Here is a 22,607-nt window from a genome sequence, read left to right as displayed (position 1 = left end):
TGTTCATTGGTGCTCTATGATACGATTTACATGAAGGACTGTGTTCATTTTATTTTAAATATAAATCCATTAAAAAATATCTAAAATATGTGCCCTAAAAACATTTTTTAAGACAAATGTACACACTTCCACCAACAGGAAGCATGTAAGGAGGTGTGGACCAAATGCTTCACACCTGACCCACATACACCCACCCACATGACTTTGTTTTGAGCTCTGTTGAGTACCTGCAGAACAGAAAGGCACGAGGCCTGATAGAGGAAGTATAGGTGCTCTGCGTTGAGAGGAGGTGACAGGATAGGACTTGGATCATTGGCCCAAGACTGAGTCATGCAGGAATGAGCAGCATGCAAAGGGGGAAGAGTGGAAGAAAAAAGGGGACAGCCATAGTAATGAGAGATGTGTGTCCACACAAAAGAAAATAAAGATTTAGAAAAAATGCACAAAACACAAAAATGGACAGCATGAAATCCATACTATAGTATGGTGAAGCAATATGTCAGTGTACATCTTAAAGCAAGATCAAATAAATGTGGATGTTAAGTAGGAGCAGGAGACGTGTGTGTGTGTGTGTGTGTGTGTGTGTGTATGTACCTGTAGCTGCTGAGCTCCAGTATGCACCTGTGGTACAGTGGAGCTCTGAAGAGTGGTGCTGCTCTCGGGTTGCTGCTGCTGTTGAGGGGGAGATGACTGAGAGGACGGGGGTATCATCACTTGCTGACTGGGAATCTGTATGAACGGAAGGGATCAAGAACGGGAAGCAAGAATAAAACCAGAGATCTGAGGTTGGAATAAAAGCTAACGCATTCATAGAAACATCTGGGTGACTTCCTAAAAACCTGAAAATCTCTTAATCTAAATCTTTCAGAGATTTACTTTGGCTCTATTCCAAACCCACACACACTTACCTGTTGGACAACATAACTGCACAACTCATTTATCTCTTTGACAGTGTGGCATGTCAAACTATTCACCTGCGAATTTTTAATGTCAACTCTGCAGTGTATTTTAGAGACATGTTCATTGCATGTCAATACATACAGCATGTGCAAGGTTTTAAAAAGTACTGGATGCAATATTTTTGTCTGGATACCACAAATTCCATTTTTATACGCCCACTATAACTAAGTACAAGTTTACCAAACATCTGTGAAAATATGGAAAATACATTTATTTTGTTTCCCAGAAAGGCTGTGGGTGTATTTACAAGCGGTAACAGGAAAATGGGACATTTTATCTACCTGAGGGGGAAGCGATGGTTGGTAGTAAACTCCGTACTATAAGAAACAAAACATAACACAGGGTAAGAGTAGGAAAGTTGAGAATGAAAAGAAAACTAAGGAAAATATAACAGAGGAGACTGGAAAACTCTGGATTCGGAAAACCAAGCTGCCATCAACACAGCTGCCTGAGGCAGAGAGTAGAACTCCATAAGGTTAACTTAACACCCCCTGAAAATTGTGTTTTTGCTGACCTTGACTGGTTGAAGTTCACATTTGCTGCAGTGACATAGAAGTGTACTCAGGGTGTGTTCAGTACCACCTGACGTTTACTGTTAAGTTTGTTGTTTAGGTGCAACTGATTTGAAAGTTGTAACCAGGGGTCAGTGAAACAAAGCTTTTCAGTTGGTGTGAAGTTACGCTTCAAAGACATAAGGACATGCAGCACAACATATACCTGTGGAGGTGCCACTGGAGCAGACTGGCCGCTAGGTGCAACCGGAACAACTTCAGGCTGGGGCTGAACCTGGAACCGGTTAAAAAAAATAAAAAAAGTGGTGAAAATGAGTCAATAAGAAAGTTAGCAGGTAGAGTACCAAATCCTTAAGAGACATATATCTCAAGGGGCACATGTTTTGTGCAGAGGTATAATAAATCAATAGAAACAAGGTCTGTTACTTTAAAAACTTGATTGAAAGGAGCAGTGTTTAGGATTCACAGGATTTTGTGGCATCTAGTGGTGAAGACTGCAAACTGCTACCAGCTGAAACTCTGCCCATGTGCCAAGTGTGAACTCCCGCTTAAGATTTGTTCAGTGTTCTTTGTTCAGGAGGTTTTTACTGAGAGCTGAATTATACGCAGAGGTCTCTTCCTCTCCAAAACAACTGGACCTGGTGACTTAAACCAGTAAAAACACTGAATAAAGCAGTTTCACAAAAATGTGAAACTGCTTTATTCAGCTCGTTGCCAGGGCTGATAACAACCGTGAACAACACAAAAACGGCTGTGAATGACCCTATCTAGAGTCAGAGTTTTCTGTGCTGGGATACTGTAGAAACATGGTGATGCAACATGGCTGATTCTGTGGACGAAGACCTGCACCCTATGTAGATATCAACGGCTCAATCTAAGGTAACAAAAACACAACAATTCTTATTTTCAGGTGATCATACACTAAAGACAACATGCTTATTGTTATCTATTCCATTTCTGCTAAACATCCCCCTATTTCCTACACACTGGACCTTTATGCATACTTAATTCTTAGATGCACATACCAAAGGAGAATCATTCATTTCTCTTCTACACACAAGATTATGTCCTATTTTTAACATGACTCACCACTGTCAACTGCTGCTGCTGTGTTTGGTCGTTTTGTGTCTGTGGGCATGACACCTGGGGCTGAAGGTGCTGACTGGGAGGGGAGCTGTAGGGTATTCCAGACTGAGAGGGCTGGACCTCAGGAGGGATGGTGGAACCAGGTACTCTGTCTCCCATGTGAGTGGCTGTAAGAGGTGGACAAGAAGGTCAGGGTTCCTACACATTTTAATGGATAAAATTTCAATACTATTCCATGACTTCTGAAGGATTGATAGTATTTTTTTTACTCTATTATCCCTACTTGTCCAACGTTTTTCAAACATATCAGATTCAAACTCTATTCAAACATAATGAGAGACAGAATGCAAGGGGAAAATGGAGAAACGTATGTGATGGTAAACATAACGTCACATACTGACAAATATAAGAGCTACGTTATGTCAACAGCTTCAGAAAATAAATTTACCTGCCTTTAATTAATGAAAATACTCTACATGCACTCACGTAAGTGTAAGTGTATTCCTCACCTCCTCCAGTGTGTTGTAGTTGTTGGTGTTGGTCAGCCTCTGGCGCCTCTGGCTCTGGCTGGGTGGGGGCCACACTCTGACCCTGAACTGGAAGTGGGACTTGCCCAGTTGACTGGGGGATGTAAGGTACCCCCTGTGCCATGCTTGTCAGTTGGGTTGACTGAGGAGTGTTATAGTTAGAGCTCTGGTGGCTCTGCTGAGATGCAGGTTGAGCAGACATCTGTGTGCCGTGTTGGTTTGGTTGTGGAGGGACGTAAGGAGCAGGCTGTGGCACTGGCTGGGACTGAGGCATCTCCGTGCTTGACTGTTGGCCTGGTTGCTGTGCTGGTAGTGACCGACTCTGCTGTTCTTCTTCTATTCTTCTTTTCTCCAGATCTTCTCTGACCTTCAAGGCAGACAGCAGTATTTATTAAAATCCCTCAGTGAGCTCTGACTGACATCTAAACATCAGAGCTCAAGTACAAACATGACTGAAATAAGAATTCAAGCAAAGCACTTAAGGAAATTATAAACATAAGTGATATTAGATACACTAAGGTGAGCATGGACACACCTGCTGCCGCTGTGCTCTCTTGCGGCTGATTAGAGACACCCTGTCCTTTATGGCCTTTGCAATGGTCTTGTGGTCACCATCGCACACATAACCAGACTCAACCTACAGCACAAAGACATGACATACAATTCAGCAATGAACATTTCACTGATCATACAGTCTGTAATAGTGACAGTATTCATGAGCTGTTGCATTTTTTAAAAGCCTGATTAAACTATTAAAAGTTAAATTCACCATTTCCTGAGCCACATCATCTGGGACATCTTTGTTGAGGTCAAAAGAAAACTCAATAGCTTCGTTGTCTTTGTACTTCCCCTTGAGTTTCTTTACATCTTCAATTCTCAGCCACAGCTTAATAGCCTCCATCTCTCCATCGTCCTCCTCTGCCAACTCCACACGCACCCCTGTGTCCTCCTGGAAGAAGGCATGGTTCAGCAGGTCCTTGATCGAGTACCTAAATAGAGGGAGACATGCTGTGAGCAAATGTATGTTTTCCTGGAGAGCTGGACAACCCTTAAACTGTTAAATGGGCTGTTAAGTTAGGGACCTCTCGTCCTTGTTCTGGCGAATGCAACCCTCGATGATCTCCTTCACTTCAGGAATGGCCACCTTGTCGAAGCTGCCCGGCTTCACCCCCTACAGGAAACACAGAACCCTGAATGAGAATGGGTCTTCTTCACATTTGACCTTTTCGTATTACCTTGTTGTCTTTTTCAGAACCATAGAGACATTTCATGTATGCCAGATGACTGGGAACTTTAAACTAACTTCCTCTTTCAATTGTGTTTCAGAATGAATATCAAAAGCCACAGCATGAAGTGGGTTTGAAGGGGTTTCCTTTAGGACACTATGTTAATGTTAAAAGTGCTTTATGTAACTCTGGGGAAAGATGTTTTTTATTCCCAGGTCGTCAAATACAGACACTTAGGGTTGATAGCTCGGTCTGACTACCAAACCCAACCGGGGAATAAGACACAACAATCAACCATCTCTCTCCAGAGTTACATACAGCACTTTTATATAATATCTTAAGGATGGCATACTTTCAACTGGGTGTCATATAAAAATTGCAGGATGTCAAGTGATTGGAAAGGGAGGATATAAGTCAGTAGAGGAGATGAGAGACGATGAAATGAGCCAAAAGCAACAGGAAACTGTATGGTGCTACAAGAAAATGGAGGACTGACTAAACAGCTGAGCTGAATGACAGAACAGGAAGAACAACAGCCCATATCCCTAAGGAATACTACTGTAAAACCAAAGCATGTGACACTACCCAAATGTAGGCTCAACTGTGTTTGCTGCTCTGCAGTATGAGCTATTTGTGGCTACTAAAGAGAGCCAAAAAACTCTATACTAATCAGTGGGATAAACAGAAAAATCCTCTGTTGAGTGATGTGGCAGTGACATCAGTATTTGTACTTTTCAGTTAATGATAAACTGAGGGTATTGATATGGATTTCAAGGCCAATTCTGTAGACACTCTAGGAACAACCTCTTTATCTATGAGACTCTTGTGATTGCAAGTGTATGAATCATATCAGTGACTACGACACCAATAAGGCTACAACTATGTGTTTTTTCCTATGACAGTTACTGCCCTTCTGGCAGCGTCACAAGACTGAACCATTAGCCATTACGAAAACAGCAGGACTGCGCTTGTTCAGTGTCTTTTCATTCATCCACGCCTCAGGTCTACATGCCTAACCCACATATACCATAATTCAAAAGGAACGACAAAGAAATCCTGTGTGAGGTGAAGCAAAAAGTGCTTGTTAAATGACATGTTTTTCTTGGACGTCTACTATGTTTGTGGGTTCTTTAAAAACGGCAACAGGAACTAATCTGGGAGATACAGTAACACACTTATCTTGTGAGGTGAAATAAAATAGTCGGAGATAGAAAACGTGAAGTAAGCTTGATAAAGAGGTGTCAGCAGCAATATAAAATCATTCCAGAATGGGACACTAGCCTTCTTGGCACATAGGAAGAGGTGAAGGCAGGGCAGAGAGGTGACATTAAGGGTCCAAAAGAAGACTTACGCTAGTGACTCTGCGGTAGATCTGTGCAGCATTCTGGCACTCTGAGTAAGGGTACTCTGAGGTGGCCATCTCCAGCATGCACATTCCAAAGGCATACACATCCACTGACTCGTCGTACTTCTCCTCATACATCTCAGGCGCCATGAACTCAGGGGTACCTTAAATCAAAACAACTATTCAGAACTCTCGAACTCCCTTACTGATTGAGTGGGCTTCTCACAACCCATTGCCCCTCTGCTCCTCTAACCCATGAGGGGTTGAGGAAGAGGAGGATGAGTGGAGCCTGTTGACATCTCCTGGGGGTAGAACCTGTGAGGTGAAAGTTGGAATAGAGAGACAGAGGAAAAAAAAGAAAAAGGGGGAGGAAAGCAAAAAAGAGACAGAAAACAAAAAAGGAGGGAGAAGCTGGGCTCAGTTAGACTGCAGAGAAGAAAGCACGTGTTTGTCTGTGTAAGACCTTAACATGTTGGGATATAAGATTGTGACTGAGGTAGCCAATGTGCAGAACACACTTGTTGCCGAAATGAATGTTATTTGCAATGTTCAAAAGAATAATACGCAGGCCAGAATACTGTGTAATTTGTTCAAAGGGATGCTAATGATCCCTGCAGGAGAAATATGACTAGCTATGGAACTTTTGTCAAGACCTTACCTTAATACCACATTGTTTTTATAGTACACTCACCTTTCGAAGTCTGACTTACCATCTCCTCTTGACCTGCAGGAGGAAACTGTTATGGTCAAGGCTGAGAGAAGCAGATCCCATAGCTAGTTGCTGTGCTCAGCAGTGTGTCTTTGCACATCGGCCTTGCTCTTTTAATTGATCATTTTACTTTCAATCTCAGGTCTTACACAGAAAAACTGGTTATTTGGATGTAATTGTTTTTGATATTGATGTGTGTTACAGCACACTGTCACACTTACCAGGCCAGCCCATAAAAGTTCATACTTACTCAATGACCAGCAGTACCCTATTCATTCCAAACAGCAGAATGGGGCACAGCTGAGGCTAGAGCCTACATTTTAAAAACATACCCAAGAATGTGAAAGTAAAAAAAAAATAAAATCAATAAAACAAACAAAAAACAAAGGCAAAAGGCTGACAGAGAGAAAGTGGGGAGAGCTCCCAGGACACAAAGATGGATCAAAAAGATTCTGCGGCCCTGCAATATTTTAAAAGACAGTAAGAGACAAACACTAGAAAAAAAAAAAAACCTGTTGAGGCAAACCCATAGAAAGAGATGTTAAACATCATAGGTATATCTGGCAAACAGACCACATATTTCCAAACCACAGAACAAAGACCAGTCTAAGACAGAAGCAAAGGCCATACCTTAAGCCATGGCCAGGTTAGCCTGCAAGAAGGCATGACAACTATTATAATAATGATATTAATATTTAATAGTATGAGAAACGTTAGGCGCTACTTACATTCAGTAGGTGCCTGGAAAAAAAACCCTCTCTTTTTTTTTGGAGAAACATAGAACAGAAATGATCTGTACAATGACCAAACTTGATAGAGTCACTGTGCGAGTGCAAAGAGAGAAAGCCTTGTGGTTATCTGTAAGATTACCACAGTATTTGGCCTCCATTTGAGCTGTGGTTTGAGAGACAGCTGAAACGCTGTGGTCTGTTTTTGAACCACATCGTCAGAAAAACAAGCCAAAGGAAAGTACCCTCTTTAAACACCATCATGTTCCATACAAATACAATACAACCTCAGAAAAGACACTGCCCCACAGCAGGACAGTGACCAGAAGGTAGAAATGACTTTGGAGTCGTACCTATAACACTCTTCGCAAATGATGCACGCTTGAGTGTGGCCAGTCCCAAGTCTCCAATCTTGACAGATCCTGTTGGGCCTGTGATGAAAATATTGTCGCACTTAAGGTCCCTATGGATGATGGGGGGAGCCCGAGTATGAAGGAAGTGGAGCCCCTTGAGGATTTGTCTACACCAGCTGCGCAGCACTTTAATTTTCATCACCTTGAACCTCTTCAGATATCTACAAGAAAAGAGATCACAATGTTCACACAACCTCTCAAGAGCACGAAACTAATAATGCTACAAAATGTTGGATGTTCTTGTTCACTTCTTTTTTATACTCAATTTTTATTAATTTTGAGTTCTTGTTCACTTCTTAATAAAAGTACCAAACTCAAGTAAATGCATTTACATTATATTTTAATTAACTCATGAGACAAATGGTCAGAATATTTAAAATCAAGAGTCAATATAATCCTTTTTATGAAATATCACAGACATGTGTTGTGTACAAAGTATCTATGAGTTCTGGGTTAGCGTGTTTGTCAGCTCCAGCACATTTGAGACTTACGTTTTGAGTGTGCCAGAAGTCATGAGTTCAGTGACCAGTACAATGCACTTCCTGCCTTTGGAGGGTCCCTCCCAGGAATCGTAAAAGCGGACAATGTTGGGATGCTGTAGTCCCTTTAGCATCCCCGCTTCCTCCTTAAAGCGCTGCCTCTCTGTCTTCGACAGCTTACGATCCTGCAGAAGAAGAAAGGAAATGTTTAAAGATTTCACACATCATGAGGGAAGCACTATTTATAGATATATACAGATTAATTTGGGCCGATGAATTTTTTTAACAATACATTAGTGACAAAAACAACAATGTGAAAATATCTGGCATAATGAGGACTATTAATACAAATGTCAAGTATAGATTTATTTCTAATCCTAACCCAGGAAGCACATCAATGTGCCCAGTCATCAGAAAACATTTTACAATAAACTTGATACTTCATGTTTGAGCAGTGAAGAAACAGGAAATCTAAAGGATTCAAACTAAATAGAAAGCCTTTGAAAGTTGGACTGAAAGGTGGTGCAAGTTTACATTTCCTTCTACATGCCCAGAATTGCACGTATACTCTGGCACAAGTACAAATACATACAGTTGGGGGCAAAAGGATATGGCCCTGTTTTCTCTGGTAGCCTACTGTGAACCAAATGAAATGTGTCTAGCTTTGTCCTAGATTCCAAGAAACCAAAATGAGAAAAGAGCCACAGCATGACTGAGAATTAGAGAAGATCAGTACAGCGTTAACTATAATCTCAAACAAATAGACAATAAATCAAGCTTGTTAGACCGACTCAAATCTGTCCCCTTTATAAACCTTTTCACTATACAACACAAGATATGCTCATCTCAACGAGCGCAAACAACTTTGAAGTAGGCCTTGTGGAAGAATTAACAACAAATAAATCATCACCATAACCAGAAGACCATATGAATATACATTATATCACGTTAAGATCCTCCTGTTTTAGTGTTTCAGAAAATGTATATCACAACAATATAATGTGTGCTTTTTTCTTTTAAATTGGGATTTTGGCTTGGTTCGTACTGTTAATTCAGACAAAACTGTGTATCATTCAATACCAAGAATGATAAATATAATAAATACTATCAATGCTGTATTGCCCTGCCCTTCAAACACCAACTGTATCCAGTATGGGGTTAATATTGTGCTCACAGTGGCCTGTATTCTGAACAAAGCTATAGATGATAAGAGCAAACATATGTCTGGCAGCTGATGGGTTTGTCAGTGAATCATAGCACAGTGTTTGAAAAGCTGATAGCACTGTTTGCCCAATAGGATTCAACATACCATAAAGTGACTGATGCGTGAATAAGGATTGGCAATAACGTGTTTCGCAGGGTTTGCATATTAACAAAAAATGTGAAATGCGTAAAACCGCCCCTCTCAAGTTTCATAAGTAACCCCTGGCATGACCTACATTTGCAGCATGCATGACTATGGAGCAGCAAGCCCATACCAGTTAGACAAGCCCAGTGAAACCATGCAGCCAAAGACCTCCCTTGAAACCCCCAGGGACCTGGCCACAGGCCAGGCTGTCCAGGAAATTCAGCCCATTTGTGAGTGGAGGATTTAACTTTGTGTGTCAGCAAAAGACAGAAAACCCTCAAGTGACTGATATCGCTGAAAGAAAAACATAACTGAAACTTTGTGGGGGGTATTTTGGAGGTTTGAGGTTGAATGTTTTCAGTGTCTGGGGGCACACAGAGCAGATGGAAACGAGAAGTTAAAGTGAAACGTATGTAAACAATTAGAGGCAAGGGAGGACACCGAATCAGAGAGAAATGTCAGGAAACAGAAGGTGGAGAAAGATGGGCGAGTAATGGAGGCTCCACCATACAGTTGGACCAACTGACCTACTTTCCAGAGTATTATCTTTTGGGGCAGTGGTTCCCCTCTCTATCTGCGTCATGCAAAACATCCATGGCAGCATTCACAGCCTCAGAGTTCACAGCCTAGGGTCTGCAGCACACCAACTCCCACAGATACCCAACTAACATACTACTGAAAGCTATTCCACTGTAGGCACATTTCCATATTGATGACTAGGGTTGCAGCGGTATACCGGTTTCAAGGTATGCTGTGATATGAAAATTGACAGTTATCATACTGGGTACATTTGCTTATATATGATATTGGGGGAAAAAATGCAACTAGTCAGAGAATTTCCCCTGTATTTTAGTCATTTTCAAAAGGAAGACTTTTTGCACATACTTCCATTTTAAAAAATGGTTTCAAGTTTCAATTGTAGTGATAAAACGTTTGTTCAACCAAAGACAACCCTTCCATTTTCATTTCTTGAAGGATCAATTGGATTGATAATAATATTAATTCTGTAAAACTGTGATACCATGAAACAGTGAAATATTTTGAGATGGTTATCATACCATGAAAATCTCATATCGTTGCAACCCTAATGACTCATTAAAACAAATGAACAAGTCCAGGCTCGTTCAAAACTGTACTCCCTGTATGAGATAAAACATTCACCCTGCTAAACTGATATCTACTTCAACTTATGCAAAGAGGTTGAAAAAAAAATATCCTACACACACCCCAACACCCCTACCCTCCTAACATTTTCCAAGACTTACTCAGCATAAGCTTGGATGAACTAATTACATAGCTTCCTTACCACTTAAAATTATGCAAGACCCAGGGCCTATAAAAACCCTCCCCGAATTTACAGTCTCACAGTTATAAGACACACATCACACTTCTTTGCACTGTCACTTGAAAGAGTTCTTTGGCCTGTGCCATGTCCTGCTGTTAATGTCACTTGGAACGGTGCCTGGTAGTCTCTGGTACATCCATAAATCTTGATCAGGGAAGCCAAATATTCACCACTCAATGAACAATGGAAGGGAAACAAACAGAAATGCTTTATCTCATCGCTACTAAGGCTACATAACATTTAAATTACGTCACTTTAATTTACTTATCTTTTAGAAATAAAAGATTTAGATTTAACTTAATAGTTGAAGAGATGAAGAAAGCAGGACAGTCATTTCACACATGTGCTGACCAAATGGCAATGTCAACAGAAGACGGTGGTAAAAAAATATCAGAAGTCTATGCATATTTTCAGATTATGCTGCAATATCTAATATTCTACATCACATCTTCCAATGTGTATTCTGGGAGCAAATTTGACAAATATGGTTTAGTTAGACAGATCCTAAGATACTGAGATTTTTTAAAAACATCTAAGTGTCTTTGCAGGCCAAAGGTTTGTTGTTCAGATTGCAGCCTTGGTGCCATGGTTTCACTTCAGAGCCCTTTCTTGCATATTATCTCCCTTCCTTTCATTACTGTGGTTCATCTCCATCAGATTTTCAACAAAGGCAAAAGGAAAAATAATGTTTCAGGCACATTTGTTCAATTGAAAGGTGTCTCTGCCTATCACTGAGGTTGACGTGGCTAACTTGTCCCACCTCAGCACCACTTACACACACACCCACCTTTGAACTTAATTGCGTGGCTTGAGAAACTCCCAAAGACGTACGAACTTGTAAAACCCGATTATCAGACTTTAAATCATTACTTCAAAACCTTAGATCAAATCCTTGAAGTTTCTTTTACAGATTATGTATACATATTTTCCTATAGTTGTCAGTATCACCATGGTCTTTGTACCATTTTCAGGGAGAGGCTTTAAATGTCTATAAATTCGAAACTTAACCTGCCAGACACTCAGAGGGCAACAGCAGCTGCAGCTGAATCACAGCAGCATCTGACAGAGTGGGCATGAGTCAGCTCACTAAATAGCCGTGTTGCCACCGCTTCCTGCAATATAATAACTCTCAGCTGAGAGAAACTGTCCTTATGGAGTCTCTGAGTATGATAAAGCAAGAGATAGAGTGCATGGGTAGATACAGTAGTGCAAATGTGTGGATGTGAATAATATAATATGCACACACACAAGTTACATGAGGACGGTGAACAATACTGAAATTCATTTTAAACACTTGTTAAAATCAGATTAGTCAACACTTTGATTTGGACCATCCCTGCAAAGTCAGCACAACACTTATCGGAAACCATGATCTCACTGCTTCAGTTCAGCAATGAATCAACTTTGATTTATTGCCCAGACCTAGATGTAGTCCAGCAATACAAGACAGGATGTTATATAGGATAGGACAGGGCAACAGTTCAATCCGTTACTTACTTTAAGCCAAATTGTGCTGTAATGATACTAACATCATCCAAACTAACAATTGTGAGTACACTATTTACAACAAACAAAATTAATTTCTGATGGTTCTGTTTGACCTGGTGTTTTCTCTGAAGTAATGCATAAGGGTCTGTATCCATATGGCATTTTTTTCCAAACAGTGGAACATGGTTCACTGCACTGAAAAGCTATATGTTTTTTTATGTGATTTTGAAGGCATTGGCCATTTCATGTTGTATAACATAAAAAAAATACTGCTATTAAAACTGTGCTAGTTTTATATTCAACCACAACTGCCACACCCTAACACTATCAGAACAACTCCATGACCTGAAGTATTTCCAGCTAATGTGAATCACATCTAATGCTGGTTAACTACAGTATCACCAAAGCAGAGCAGAAAATACTGCTCCTAGGCAAAGGCCATCATAAATAACTCAACAATCCTAAAAATAGACTTTAAAAAAGCCTGTGATCATGCCAAGGGCTGGCTTTGTCAGGTCCCTGCTCTGAAGTCTGCTCTGAGGCTGACATTGAGGGCTACATGATGCCCTCCGGGTAACATTGGTTGGGATCTCGGTCACAGCTGATGGGCCTGAAAGCCAAAATGACATGTCAAACAGTTCCACCCTAAATGCTACTTAGTTATTGCATTAAAAGCAGTATGACTCTGTAAATAAAGGTTTTTGGTGCTCCCATGACACTGTGACACATGGCAATGAAGCCGAAGATCACCATGTGACTGTCATTCAAACTGTCCGCAGAAGACAACATGATTCATCCAGGTCATTTCACATGTGCCAGTATGATTATTCATCTAATTTAAATGTGGTTAAAAAAAGAGAAAAAAACAAAAACAAGCTATCCACTTCAAATCAGAACCCCAGGAAAGCCACTGAGCCTGAAGCAAAATTTTCCCAATGGTCACTTGCAGTACTGCAGCGAAAAAATCCCTTGCAGCCCAAAGAGCATTTTCCCCATAGGTGGTCTATGGGGAAAATGCTCTTTCTCTCTGTAAAAGAAACATCTGTGACACTGCTGACAGAACACCTCGAACTGCAAACAAGGTGAATTAGGAATCTTTCTATTGCATTTTTTTAGCCATGATGATTTTATGTTTGTAAAACCTTAATCAAGCCAAGAATAGTGATTTAGAAATCTGTGAAGTCATCACAATGTAAAGTCTATGAGCCAAGCAGGAACTCGTGGGCTGGGTCAGCAAAAGAAGAAGAAGAAAACGTGGAAGTAAACTTTTTTGGCATATGTGCCAGGCAACCAACTCCATTAGAATAAATAGGCAAAATCCTGGCATCACTTGTTAATCCACAGATAATGTAGAACGTAACATTCATATCATGCATTACCACTAAAATCCATATAATTCTGAGCCACATCTAATAGTTTATAAAAAACATCTAATACTTTATTGGCTAATGAATGCTTAAGTCAAGTATGAAACGTGTGTAGTAGCTGCAGGCAAGGCACATTTTTGCTCAAATAAATAAAAACCCAACATCTAAAAAAGGGCTGAGTAATTAGAGAAAATAACCACAATAATTCTGACCACTGCTGTTTAAAACCGTTGACTTTCTTTCTATAAATTATACACCAGGCATGAGTTGCTGGTCTGTGTCGAGTACAAACAGCTTTATCAGATTTAGACAACCCTTTAAGCATGTCTTGAAATATACAGACAAAGCAGTCAGTGGTCACTTCCACTTCCCACAAATAACCTATGAAATAAACACATTTTACCAACAATACTAAATGATCAAACATATATAGGTTAAAACTGACACTGTCATTCTCAAAATCTGGGTCAGTAATTTAAGACATCCTCTTTAAAAGGTCATAACCCTCCATAGTTATAGTCAGAGGGGAATAAGGACCTCGTGTCAAGCATGCTTTCAGGTCTATTTTAAGTGCTGTGATGCACAAAGCCCGCATTCAATTCTGCTGTTTTATGAATTGACATGCCACTCCTCGCTGATGCACTTCATTACACTTGAGTTCTTTTAGTGTAATAAACTGTATATGCAACTGATCTTAAAGAATTTGTGACTAAGTGCACAGCCCCTAATGTTAACTCATACAGAAATACAGCTGTCGTGGGACAAAGGCAATTATCACTGCACTCTCATAGCTAGTGTATTATCAATGCATTACAATACTGCAGCGCAGATTATCTGTCTTAACATAAGTAAATGGTTTAAATTTTGCCGCTTGACACTAACAGGTTAGCTACTGTTAAGTTCTTTACTGGTTTCAGAGGAATGCGGATAACGCAATAAGGAAATTTCACTTCACAAAATGTTATACTTTTTCCGTAATTTCTTGTATCTAAAAAATAGATATGATCCATTAATATCTAAAATCTTATGGTAAGTTTAAAAACTAGCAATCACGAGGAGTAATTACAGAGAGAGTCACTATGCTAGACTACTTGTGCATAGCGTGTCACTCCCAGCGGATGCCATCAGCCAGCTGGACGGGCAGCTTCCATAACTTCTAAAGGATGTGTGACTTTTCTTTCTCATCTTTCAATGTTTGGCTTTTGCCAGGACTGGAGAAGAAGGAGGTGGGGAGGAAGCGAGAGGAAGATGACATGGTTGAGGATGGAAGGGTGAGCAAGAAAGGGGAGGTTCCTGGATTTATTCCTTTCTTTCCCTCAACTTCCTCTCTGTGGTGACCTACTTATTGTTCAGATATGCCTGCAATGTGAGATCTGAAACAAATGTGTGGGTTCATGGATGGGTGAAAAGGGTGGACGCCTAGAAATTCTTAGACGATTGTGGACAGATGGCCTCTCAGACTGGATAAGCCAGGGGCATTTTATTTAAACTTCACACACTAAAGCTTCTAGCCATGACTGAGGCGTAACTTGAGGGAAAGCAAAGTGGATTTGTTGGTCCACTGGTGTCACTCTGAACCAAAGGGAGAGATTTCTGACTACTGAAGAGCTTGTCATGACTTTTGGTACTAAATTTCCACTTGTGTAAAACTTCAGGTCATGACAGCACACCTCTTAAACAAACAATAGTAAGTCTCGTGTTGTCTTTTGAGATTAAAGTGTTATTTCAGTTCCATAAAACTGGGGTCTTAAAGGATCTCTTCTCTTTGTTTGACATAGTTTTTTTTATAGATGGTACCTGACATATAATTGTACTAAATTAAAAATCAAGTAAAAACACATTTGTGTCACACGTAAGGTCAAACTTTACATTATATACCCTACTAATGGAGAGATTTGAGAGTAGCAAACCATTTTTCGTTGTTTTCTGGCATGTAATATAGAGCATTAAAGCCTTACAGAACTGCTAGTGTGGCTCCAGGATTTTTGACATGTTTAGGTAAGATTAAGGGATCTTATGAAGGAAAACCTGTCCGACTTGTTTCATTAACATGGAGGCCAAAGTTCGGGCTGTTGCTTCCAGCTGACACCAAATTCCCAGTGAGCAAACAAGTGGTGAGGCTGATTACTTTCTGCCTCGCTGATTCTGGCATAAACAGGAAACAAAACAATAAGCAAAACGACCAGATGAACCCTCACTTTCTTAAAATTTGTGCTGGTGAAATTTGCTTTTTAGGAGGGTAATTCAATTTTTCATGCAACCCCGGAAGAAAAGTAGAAAATGGTCATTATATGTCTGCTACTGCTAAAAGCTCTTAAGTGAAATTGGCTGTAATTAAATGAATGTTTGAAAAGACACTAAACAATACAGAAAATAAATGTATTTTGCCATTACACTCCACTAAATACGCCCTCTAAACATTCATCCTACTAAATATAATATATATTTAATATATTGTAACATAACATTCGACTATGCCTGTCCCTCAAGATGTATGGAGAAAGTAAGACAAGCTCTTGAGTGATCATGGGACAGCTTTAACAACCATGTGAGAGGGGATTTCAGCTTCTCATATATAGCTGAACAGTTTCTAACACTGAAACACTTGAGTTGAGAGAGGAAGGAAGGGGAATGAGAGTATCATGTTACATGTTCATATTTCAGAACTGCCCATGTGAATAAAACAAAGCTGTTTTCTCATTCAACTGTAAAATGTTTCTACGAATCACTTCTTTGCACCAATAAAAGTAGTAACCAACAAAAACCCAGCTAGATCCTACATCAAATTTAAATGGGCAAAAAAAGAGAGGCAATTACATCTTGTCTATATGGGTGAATTGTTTCCTACAAACCACACGACGAAGACAGGGCTATATTTTGGTTTCACACAAACTCACAGGAGACAGCAAGAATCTTTTTCTGTCCCATAACATGCGGATTAGTCCCTCAACGTTCAGTCAATCAATCCATTACTCAATCACCAGAAAATCATAAATCTCTTTAGTATCCTGGATCTGATAACTTGCTATGTTCATTGATCATTAGTTATAGCCCTAATACTTCACAACCAACAGCATTTAAGTGCAGCATTCATCTCACATCTATGTCACACAGCACAGTAAAGCATCTTACCATAGATGAAGTCAAATGTACACTAACAAAGTAAGTAACTAAACTTATAAGTATGCCTTCCTACCTCCATTATTTAATACTATAATACTATTTATTGAGTTTTACTTATAAAGTTTAAGTTTATTTACTTTATTAATCCCCTGAGGGGAAATTCAATGTTAGGGGTTATAAAACATAAAATATGGGAAAATGTAAGAAAGTTAAAAGAGCTGAGGGTGGACTGATAGTTTAGGAGCAGGCCTTGGCAGGCCGCTGCACTTCACACAGGAGATTCCTCTATCAGGAATGTGACCCACTTTGCATTCACACAGGCATTCAGAGCTGGAATGCACTGAGCATGCGCGTGATTAGGTCTGTGTGAGGGGGGAGGGGCACGTGTCTGTAATCTTCACATTGTTCTGAAACCAGTGTGCATGTGTAGCTACGGTTGTATGTGCTGCTGTGTGAGGCCTCAGCCTCTCGTGACTGGGCAAAAGCGTGACACTAAAAGCAAACATTCATGTGGTGAATGAGGTCAAACTTTGCTAAGGGCCATGTTGCTGCTTCAACTGGACAGACAGCGCAGCGACAATTTTTTTCACAAGTATTTTTAAGAAAACCACTAACTATTGGGCAGAAGTGGATTAAAAAGCAAAATGGATTCTTTAGTGTGGGGATTTTGCATTTATATAACAATGAGAGTGTTTCAATAAGTATATTTAGGCTTACAGATATATTTAAAGACAAGATAAAAACTTAGTCATGCTTTTAAAAACTGTAAGTCAATTACTATTACTGTTGCCACATTTAGCCCAGGAAAATATAATCACTAAAGCCATTCTTACTCTTTACTTACTTCCTCTTTTGCTAACTTTTATGGCAGTTTAGATATGCCAAATCTTCAATAACCTAAATAATTAATCCTACCTTTTGCTGACATTAATTTGTTGATTTTTTTTACTTTTAATGCCTTGTTATGATAATTCTAAACAATATTTTTAAATGGTATGTGATTTCCTCTGCCAGTGTGAACACTGATTAAAGAAAATAATTTTCATGACTACATCAACTCTGCACACTACCAATGCTTTAAAACAAAGTCTAACCCTGAATCTAGTCCAAGAGTTTTCTGTGTGTTGGTATCCCCTAGACATAGTGTTAAAAATATGAATTCTACAAGCCGTGACAAGTTCTGGTAATTTGCCAATGTCCTATGGTGAAGTAGACACGTTACTTTATTAGACATTTAGTCTAAAGGGTGGTCGTGTCAACGAGGATGGGCTACGGCATACATTTTTTGGTATACTTTGCTGACAAATGCAAAATGAAACAATGAAAAGGGAAATGCCTGCCATGTCTCTCAGAGCGGAAATGACAGAGGCTGACGCTCAGGTAACAGTGTGAAAGGAAATGGCTTTGGCTCTACTCCACCATGGTTAGGCCCAATAAAAACAAATGGCCTAAACAAAAGGAGATGATGACACCTGCAGAAGGAATGCAACACTAAGGGTGACTCAATTAAAGAAACAAGTGATAGCAAAAGCAACACAGGAAGAATAATGATTAGCCCAATTTCATACCTGTAGCTCACACCAAGCCACTTCCACGGTGGTCTCAGTGTCCAAGCCCTTGTAGACAGTCTTGAAGGAGCCACGGCCAATTTCTATATCAAACTTAAGGAAACGCCCATCTGGTGATGTTCCCACTGCTTTGGTCTCTGCCTCTTCAATGTCATCTTGCACCTTTTTCTCAGCTTCTCTCTGCTCTGCCTCTGCTCTTGCCTTGGCAGAATCCTTATCTTCTTCCTCCCCCTCTTCTTGATGTGACTTCACCTCAGTGGTGCTTTCAGGTTCTGTTTGACTAGGCAATTCTGTTCCTAAGCTCGGTATGGAGCGGGCTTCTACCACCACCTCTCCATCACAGGTATCTGGGACGATGGCAGGCTCCTGCTCTGAAGGCACTACATCCACCTTGGCTATTTCTTGTCCTTCTTGTCTTCCTCTTCCACTATCAGCGGACTTATGTTTAGCTAAACTTAGTTCTGTCTGCAGCAAATGAGGAGCAGCAGCCTGTTGCCGCTGGGGGACGGCTTCTCGTACTTGAACCCGTTGAGGTGCAGGGATGGGGATCTTGCTAGGTAAAGGGAGGGCCAATGCTGTAGCATTGGAATCACTGATGACACTGCGACGCAAGAAACGGTGTTCAGGGTTACATCGATCACGTTCCATGGTGTGATGGCGGCGTCTCACTTCTGTTGGCCGACACTCGCTCACCATCGAATCTGAACCAGAGCTGGGGCCATTTCCACTCTTCTGAGGGGGAGCCAGGAACTTCACCATTTTGTCGTCTGGCTTTTCCGACATCCCACCACCCACACTAGGAGTAAGGGGGTACACTGACTGAAAAATTAAAATAAGGATACTTCCATGTCCGCCATATAGGCTTATACAAGCAGTATCGATCTGTGCTTTAAAAAGAAAAAAAAGATAGAAAGTCCTACAACTTCTATCTCAAGCTGACTGTTTTATTGCTTAAAGACGGTCTTTATATATAGATAGTGCAGAGATTGGAGGTGTAGGATGGGAGGTGTTCTCTTGTAAATGGTAAAAGACTGAACACCACAGCAGAACACAGAGTGCTGATGTTGACAAACAAGTCTCTTTAAGTCCACACCATCCATCCTGTAAGACACAGGGTGCAGCTTCTCTCAAGCATAAGGAATCACTGGTGAGGAACAAACATGCACGGCCCAAAACAGGCACCAAACTTCCTACTGTAGGCAAAGGCAGGAAGGCCAGACACTCGGAATATGCTCCAGTCCAGTTTCTCTGCAAGACAAAAAAAGAAAGAGCTGCCTAACACGTTCCAAAATGTAACCAACATTATGTCAATTGTCAGCGAGATCTGTAAGAGACAAGCCTAAGTGCTCACAAGTAGAATTTACAGTATACATGAAGTTTAATACCATTGCTGTCAACAGAAAGACAGCTGACAGACACTGCATATCTAATGCAGTGCACAGCCTACTGTACTGCACTGAACCATCTGTATTCAATCACCATTTTGTGATTCACAAATGATCGTTGAAGGAAAAAATTGTCTTTAAATTAAGATAAGATTTGCTGTCTTGCCCAAGGACAAACGATGAAAGGCCCATGCTTGCATTCACAGTTACTTCATTGCAGGTCCTAGTAGGTAATTTTACTGTATTTTACAGCTATGGACACTTGGTATACCATTCCATTAATCTGTAAGTAAGCATTAAGTGTTTATACATATCAAGTAGACAATATAAATGAGCCTTTATAAGTGCATAATGCGGCACAAATGCCTAATGCGTTCAACAGCCATTCAGAATGACACACTAATCTCTCAATGCCTCACATTTGTTGAAGACCACAAGTAACTAATTGAGCACAGTTGTCAGCTGATTATTCCTCAGTCTCCACAACAGGAAACCACATATAATGCGACTTATGGGGTTAGTGAATACTGTCTAAGCAACTAATAGTGAGTTCATTGTTAAAATCGCTTCTGAGCATTAAACGTTAGAGCTGCACAAATATGAACTACCAATATCGAAACTGTAGGTTACATGCAAAAGACTGGTGCCATGTGGCATGACTGTTTTTGTAATTTGTCTATAGTGGCCTTCTAAATATGCAGACTTGCAATGACAATGTTATTACTTATTAGTCATCTATAACCTGCCATGGCTGCAGCCATTACCAGCGCAGCAAAGCACAATGTCAGACCCAAACCTGGTAATGTTAGCAGCAGTAACATCCCAATAAAACAGAGATACGACGGCACGACTTAATTAAATTAATTTATTAATTAACGGAAGCCTTGTCTACGTACCTACTTCTCCGCCGCCTCGTAAGTGACACCACAGCCATTTGAAATGGCAACATCGAGCATACAAAGCAAGGAGGAGCAACGGCTCTTTGTTAGCTTGCTAGCAAGCACCGCTAGCACAGAGCTAGTTAGCCGGTGTTAGCTCATCTTTGACCAGTGAAACGTTAACCAACGATGAATGATTTCCACGTCACGTCTTTTTAAAATGTATTCCGCCCCGCTGTTAGCATATCATCTTAACGTTAGTTATTTCCCTTAGCTAGTGTCGCCATATTTAACGTATCTGTAACCGTTAGCAATTAACACCAGCGTTTATGTTACTCTATATTGACAACTTTACCGTATCCTGGGCCAGTTTCCGACCTGAATCATTAACATTACAAGCTGTACACCGGATACGTTCGTCCGGTATGACGCCAGTTGGAAACCAGGCTTTGAGAAATAGCGCCACTGCTACCTAGCTAGCTAACGTTAGCTAGGCTGGCCTAAGAAGCTAGACCCACCTCCTCCTGGCTGTCACCATTCAATTTAATGTTACCTGACGCGCTTACAGCTGTAGCGCTTCGTTTGTTGTTATTACTCACTTTAAAATTATATATTTACTAGGTGGTTAACAGCAACTATTCGTGACCAAGCGGTACATCTTCTGTATGACGTTTGTTTCGGCTTAGCAACGCTACGCTTGCCGCAGTTCGTTGAATCTAGCTTTGCTAACACTTACGTTAGCAGTGTAGCCCCTCACGAGCTAACTAACGTAAAGCGGTGCCGGGTGGCAGATAGCGACCTACCTCAATATCGTATCCACAACACAACTGACGACCATCGGCGTTGAAATTGACTTCACAGCGTTAATCCGTCTTGCCATATAAAAGGGGAATACATGTACACTATCGTTAAATGTCAGGCAGATAAGTTACCCAGTCAGTTAATATCAGAGTTGCGATTTGAGGGCTCTCTTACAAACAAGCGGCGCAGTTGCTACATATTGACGAAGAAACGGGTTTTTCCGAAAGCGCCTGCGCCAGTGAAGAATGACCTCATAACCACAACACACACATACATGGATCCCTTTGAAGCACCTTCATCATATCAATGTTGTATGATTTCCTGCAACAATAGATTTATGTAGGCTGTACTTACAGTCAAAACACCTGTGAATTCAAATCACAAACCATTTATGGGTCGTATCAGATAACTCTGATTCTAAATACTATGATAAGCATATTCTAAATTGATTAGTATTCATTAATAATAATCTCTTTGGAATATGTTTATGTAAGATATTGATTAGGTAAAGTTTGTCCACATACATATTTTGCTGTTAGTAGTTTGTTATCACTTGTATTATTTTATGTATTGTTCTTTGCCTTTCTATACTTTTGAGTTTTTTATAACATTAAAATTTTTATTTGGTGGAGGCTTCAAATAAACCCTCTGGGTTTTTTGCCTCTCCCTGCACTGCATTTCATTATTTATTTTCTTGCCTTTTTGTGTTTTAATTGGGGGGGTGGGGGGTGGGGGGTGGGGGGGGGGGGGGGGGGGGTGGGACGACTATAACTATCACCAATAAAATTCTGTATACAAAAAAAAGGGTTCACCAAATGCCCTCTTTAGAAAATAAAATATGTGTCTTTTTCCAACATTGTTAACACAAGTTAGGGCTCTAACATATGTAACAATCTAGTTTGAATGGAAATACATTTAATATATATATATATTTATACACAATCAAAAATAAATAATCTATTTCTTTAAATAAAAGCTGCCTTTTTATTGTGTTTATTATTTTGATTGCACCATCCATTTCAAATTTCAAACATACTGTTTAAAACTTCCGTTATCAAAATTGGAAAACGGGGGGGGGGGGGGGGGGGGTACTACTTTGATCACACCAATTATCAGCTAAAACCCTGTTAAATTATACAAATTTATTAAAACACAGACCAGAATGTTGTTTGTGGACCTAGAGGATTACTGTTCTTGTTAAAAAAAAAATCAGATTACAAATGCCTGGCTGCATACATATATATATATATATACATATATATATATATATATATATATATATATATATAAATTTTGTTTATACAATTTGTAAAACAGGA

At 40.1% G+C, this 22,607-nt stretch overlaps 1 protein-coding gene across 1 annotated transcript in view; it reads right to left on the bottom strand.

The window, feature by feature from the left end:
• LOC117262743 (serine/threonine-protein kinase WNK1-like) overlaps positions 1-21,500 on the bottom strand; it is a 30,074-nt gene extending 8,574 nt beyond the window's left edge. The window contains exons 1-13 of the mRNA XM_033635858.2: positions 21,291-21,500; positions 18,225-19,472; positions 7,998-8,170; positions 7,447-7,667; positions 5,663-5,820; positions 4,168-4,256; positions 3,855-4,074; positions 3,621-3,722; positions 3,068-3,452; positions 2,562-2,725; positions 1,678-1,746; positions 1,242-1,277; positions 595-729 (exon numbers count right to left, since the gene is read on the bottom strand). Coding sequence (XP_033491749.2) covers positions 595-729; positions 1,242-1,277; positions 1,678-1,746; positions 2,562-2,725; positions 3,068-3,452; positions 3,621-3,722; positions 3,855-4,074; positions 4,168-4,256; positions 5,663-5,820; positions 7,447-7,667; positions 7,998-8,170; positions 18,225-19,007 — 2,535 coding nt within the window. The 5' untranslated portion in view covers positions 19,008-19,472; positions 21,291-21,500. The remainder of the gene's footprint in view (positions 1-594; positions 730-1,241; positions 1,278-1,677; positions 1,747-2,561; positions 2,726-3,067; positions 3,453-3,620; positions 3,723-3,854; positions 4,075-4,167; positions 4,257-5,662; positions 5,821-7,446; positions 7,668-7,997; positions 8,171-18,224; positions 19,473-21,290) is intronic.
• Positions 21,501-22,607: the final 1,107 nt, after the last annotated feature.

Source organism: Epinephelus lanceolatus, chromosome 5, assembly GCF_041903045.1.
Source record: "Epinephelus lanceolatus isolate andai-2023 chromosome 5, ASM4190304v1, whole genome shotgun sequence".
Classification (NCBI taxonomy): domain Eukaryota; kingdom Metazoa; phylum Chordata; class Actinopteri; order Perciformes; family Serranidae; genus Epinephelus; species Epinephelus lanceolatus.
Note: the sequence above shows the minus strand (reverse complement) of the source record. Positions and strands in the feature narration are given on the sequence as shown.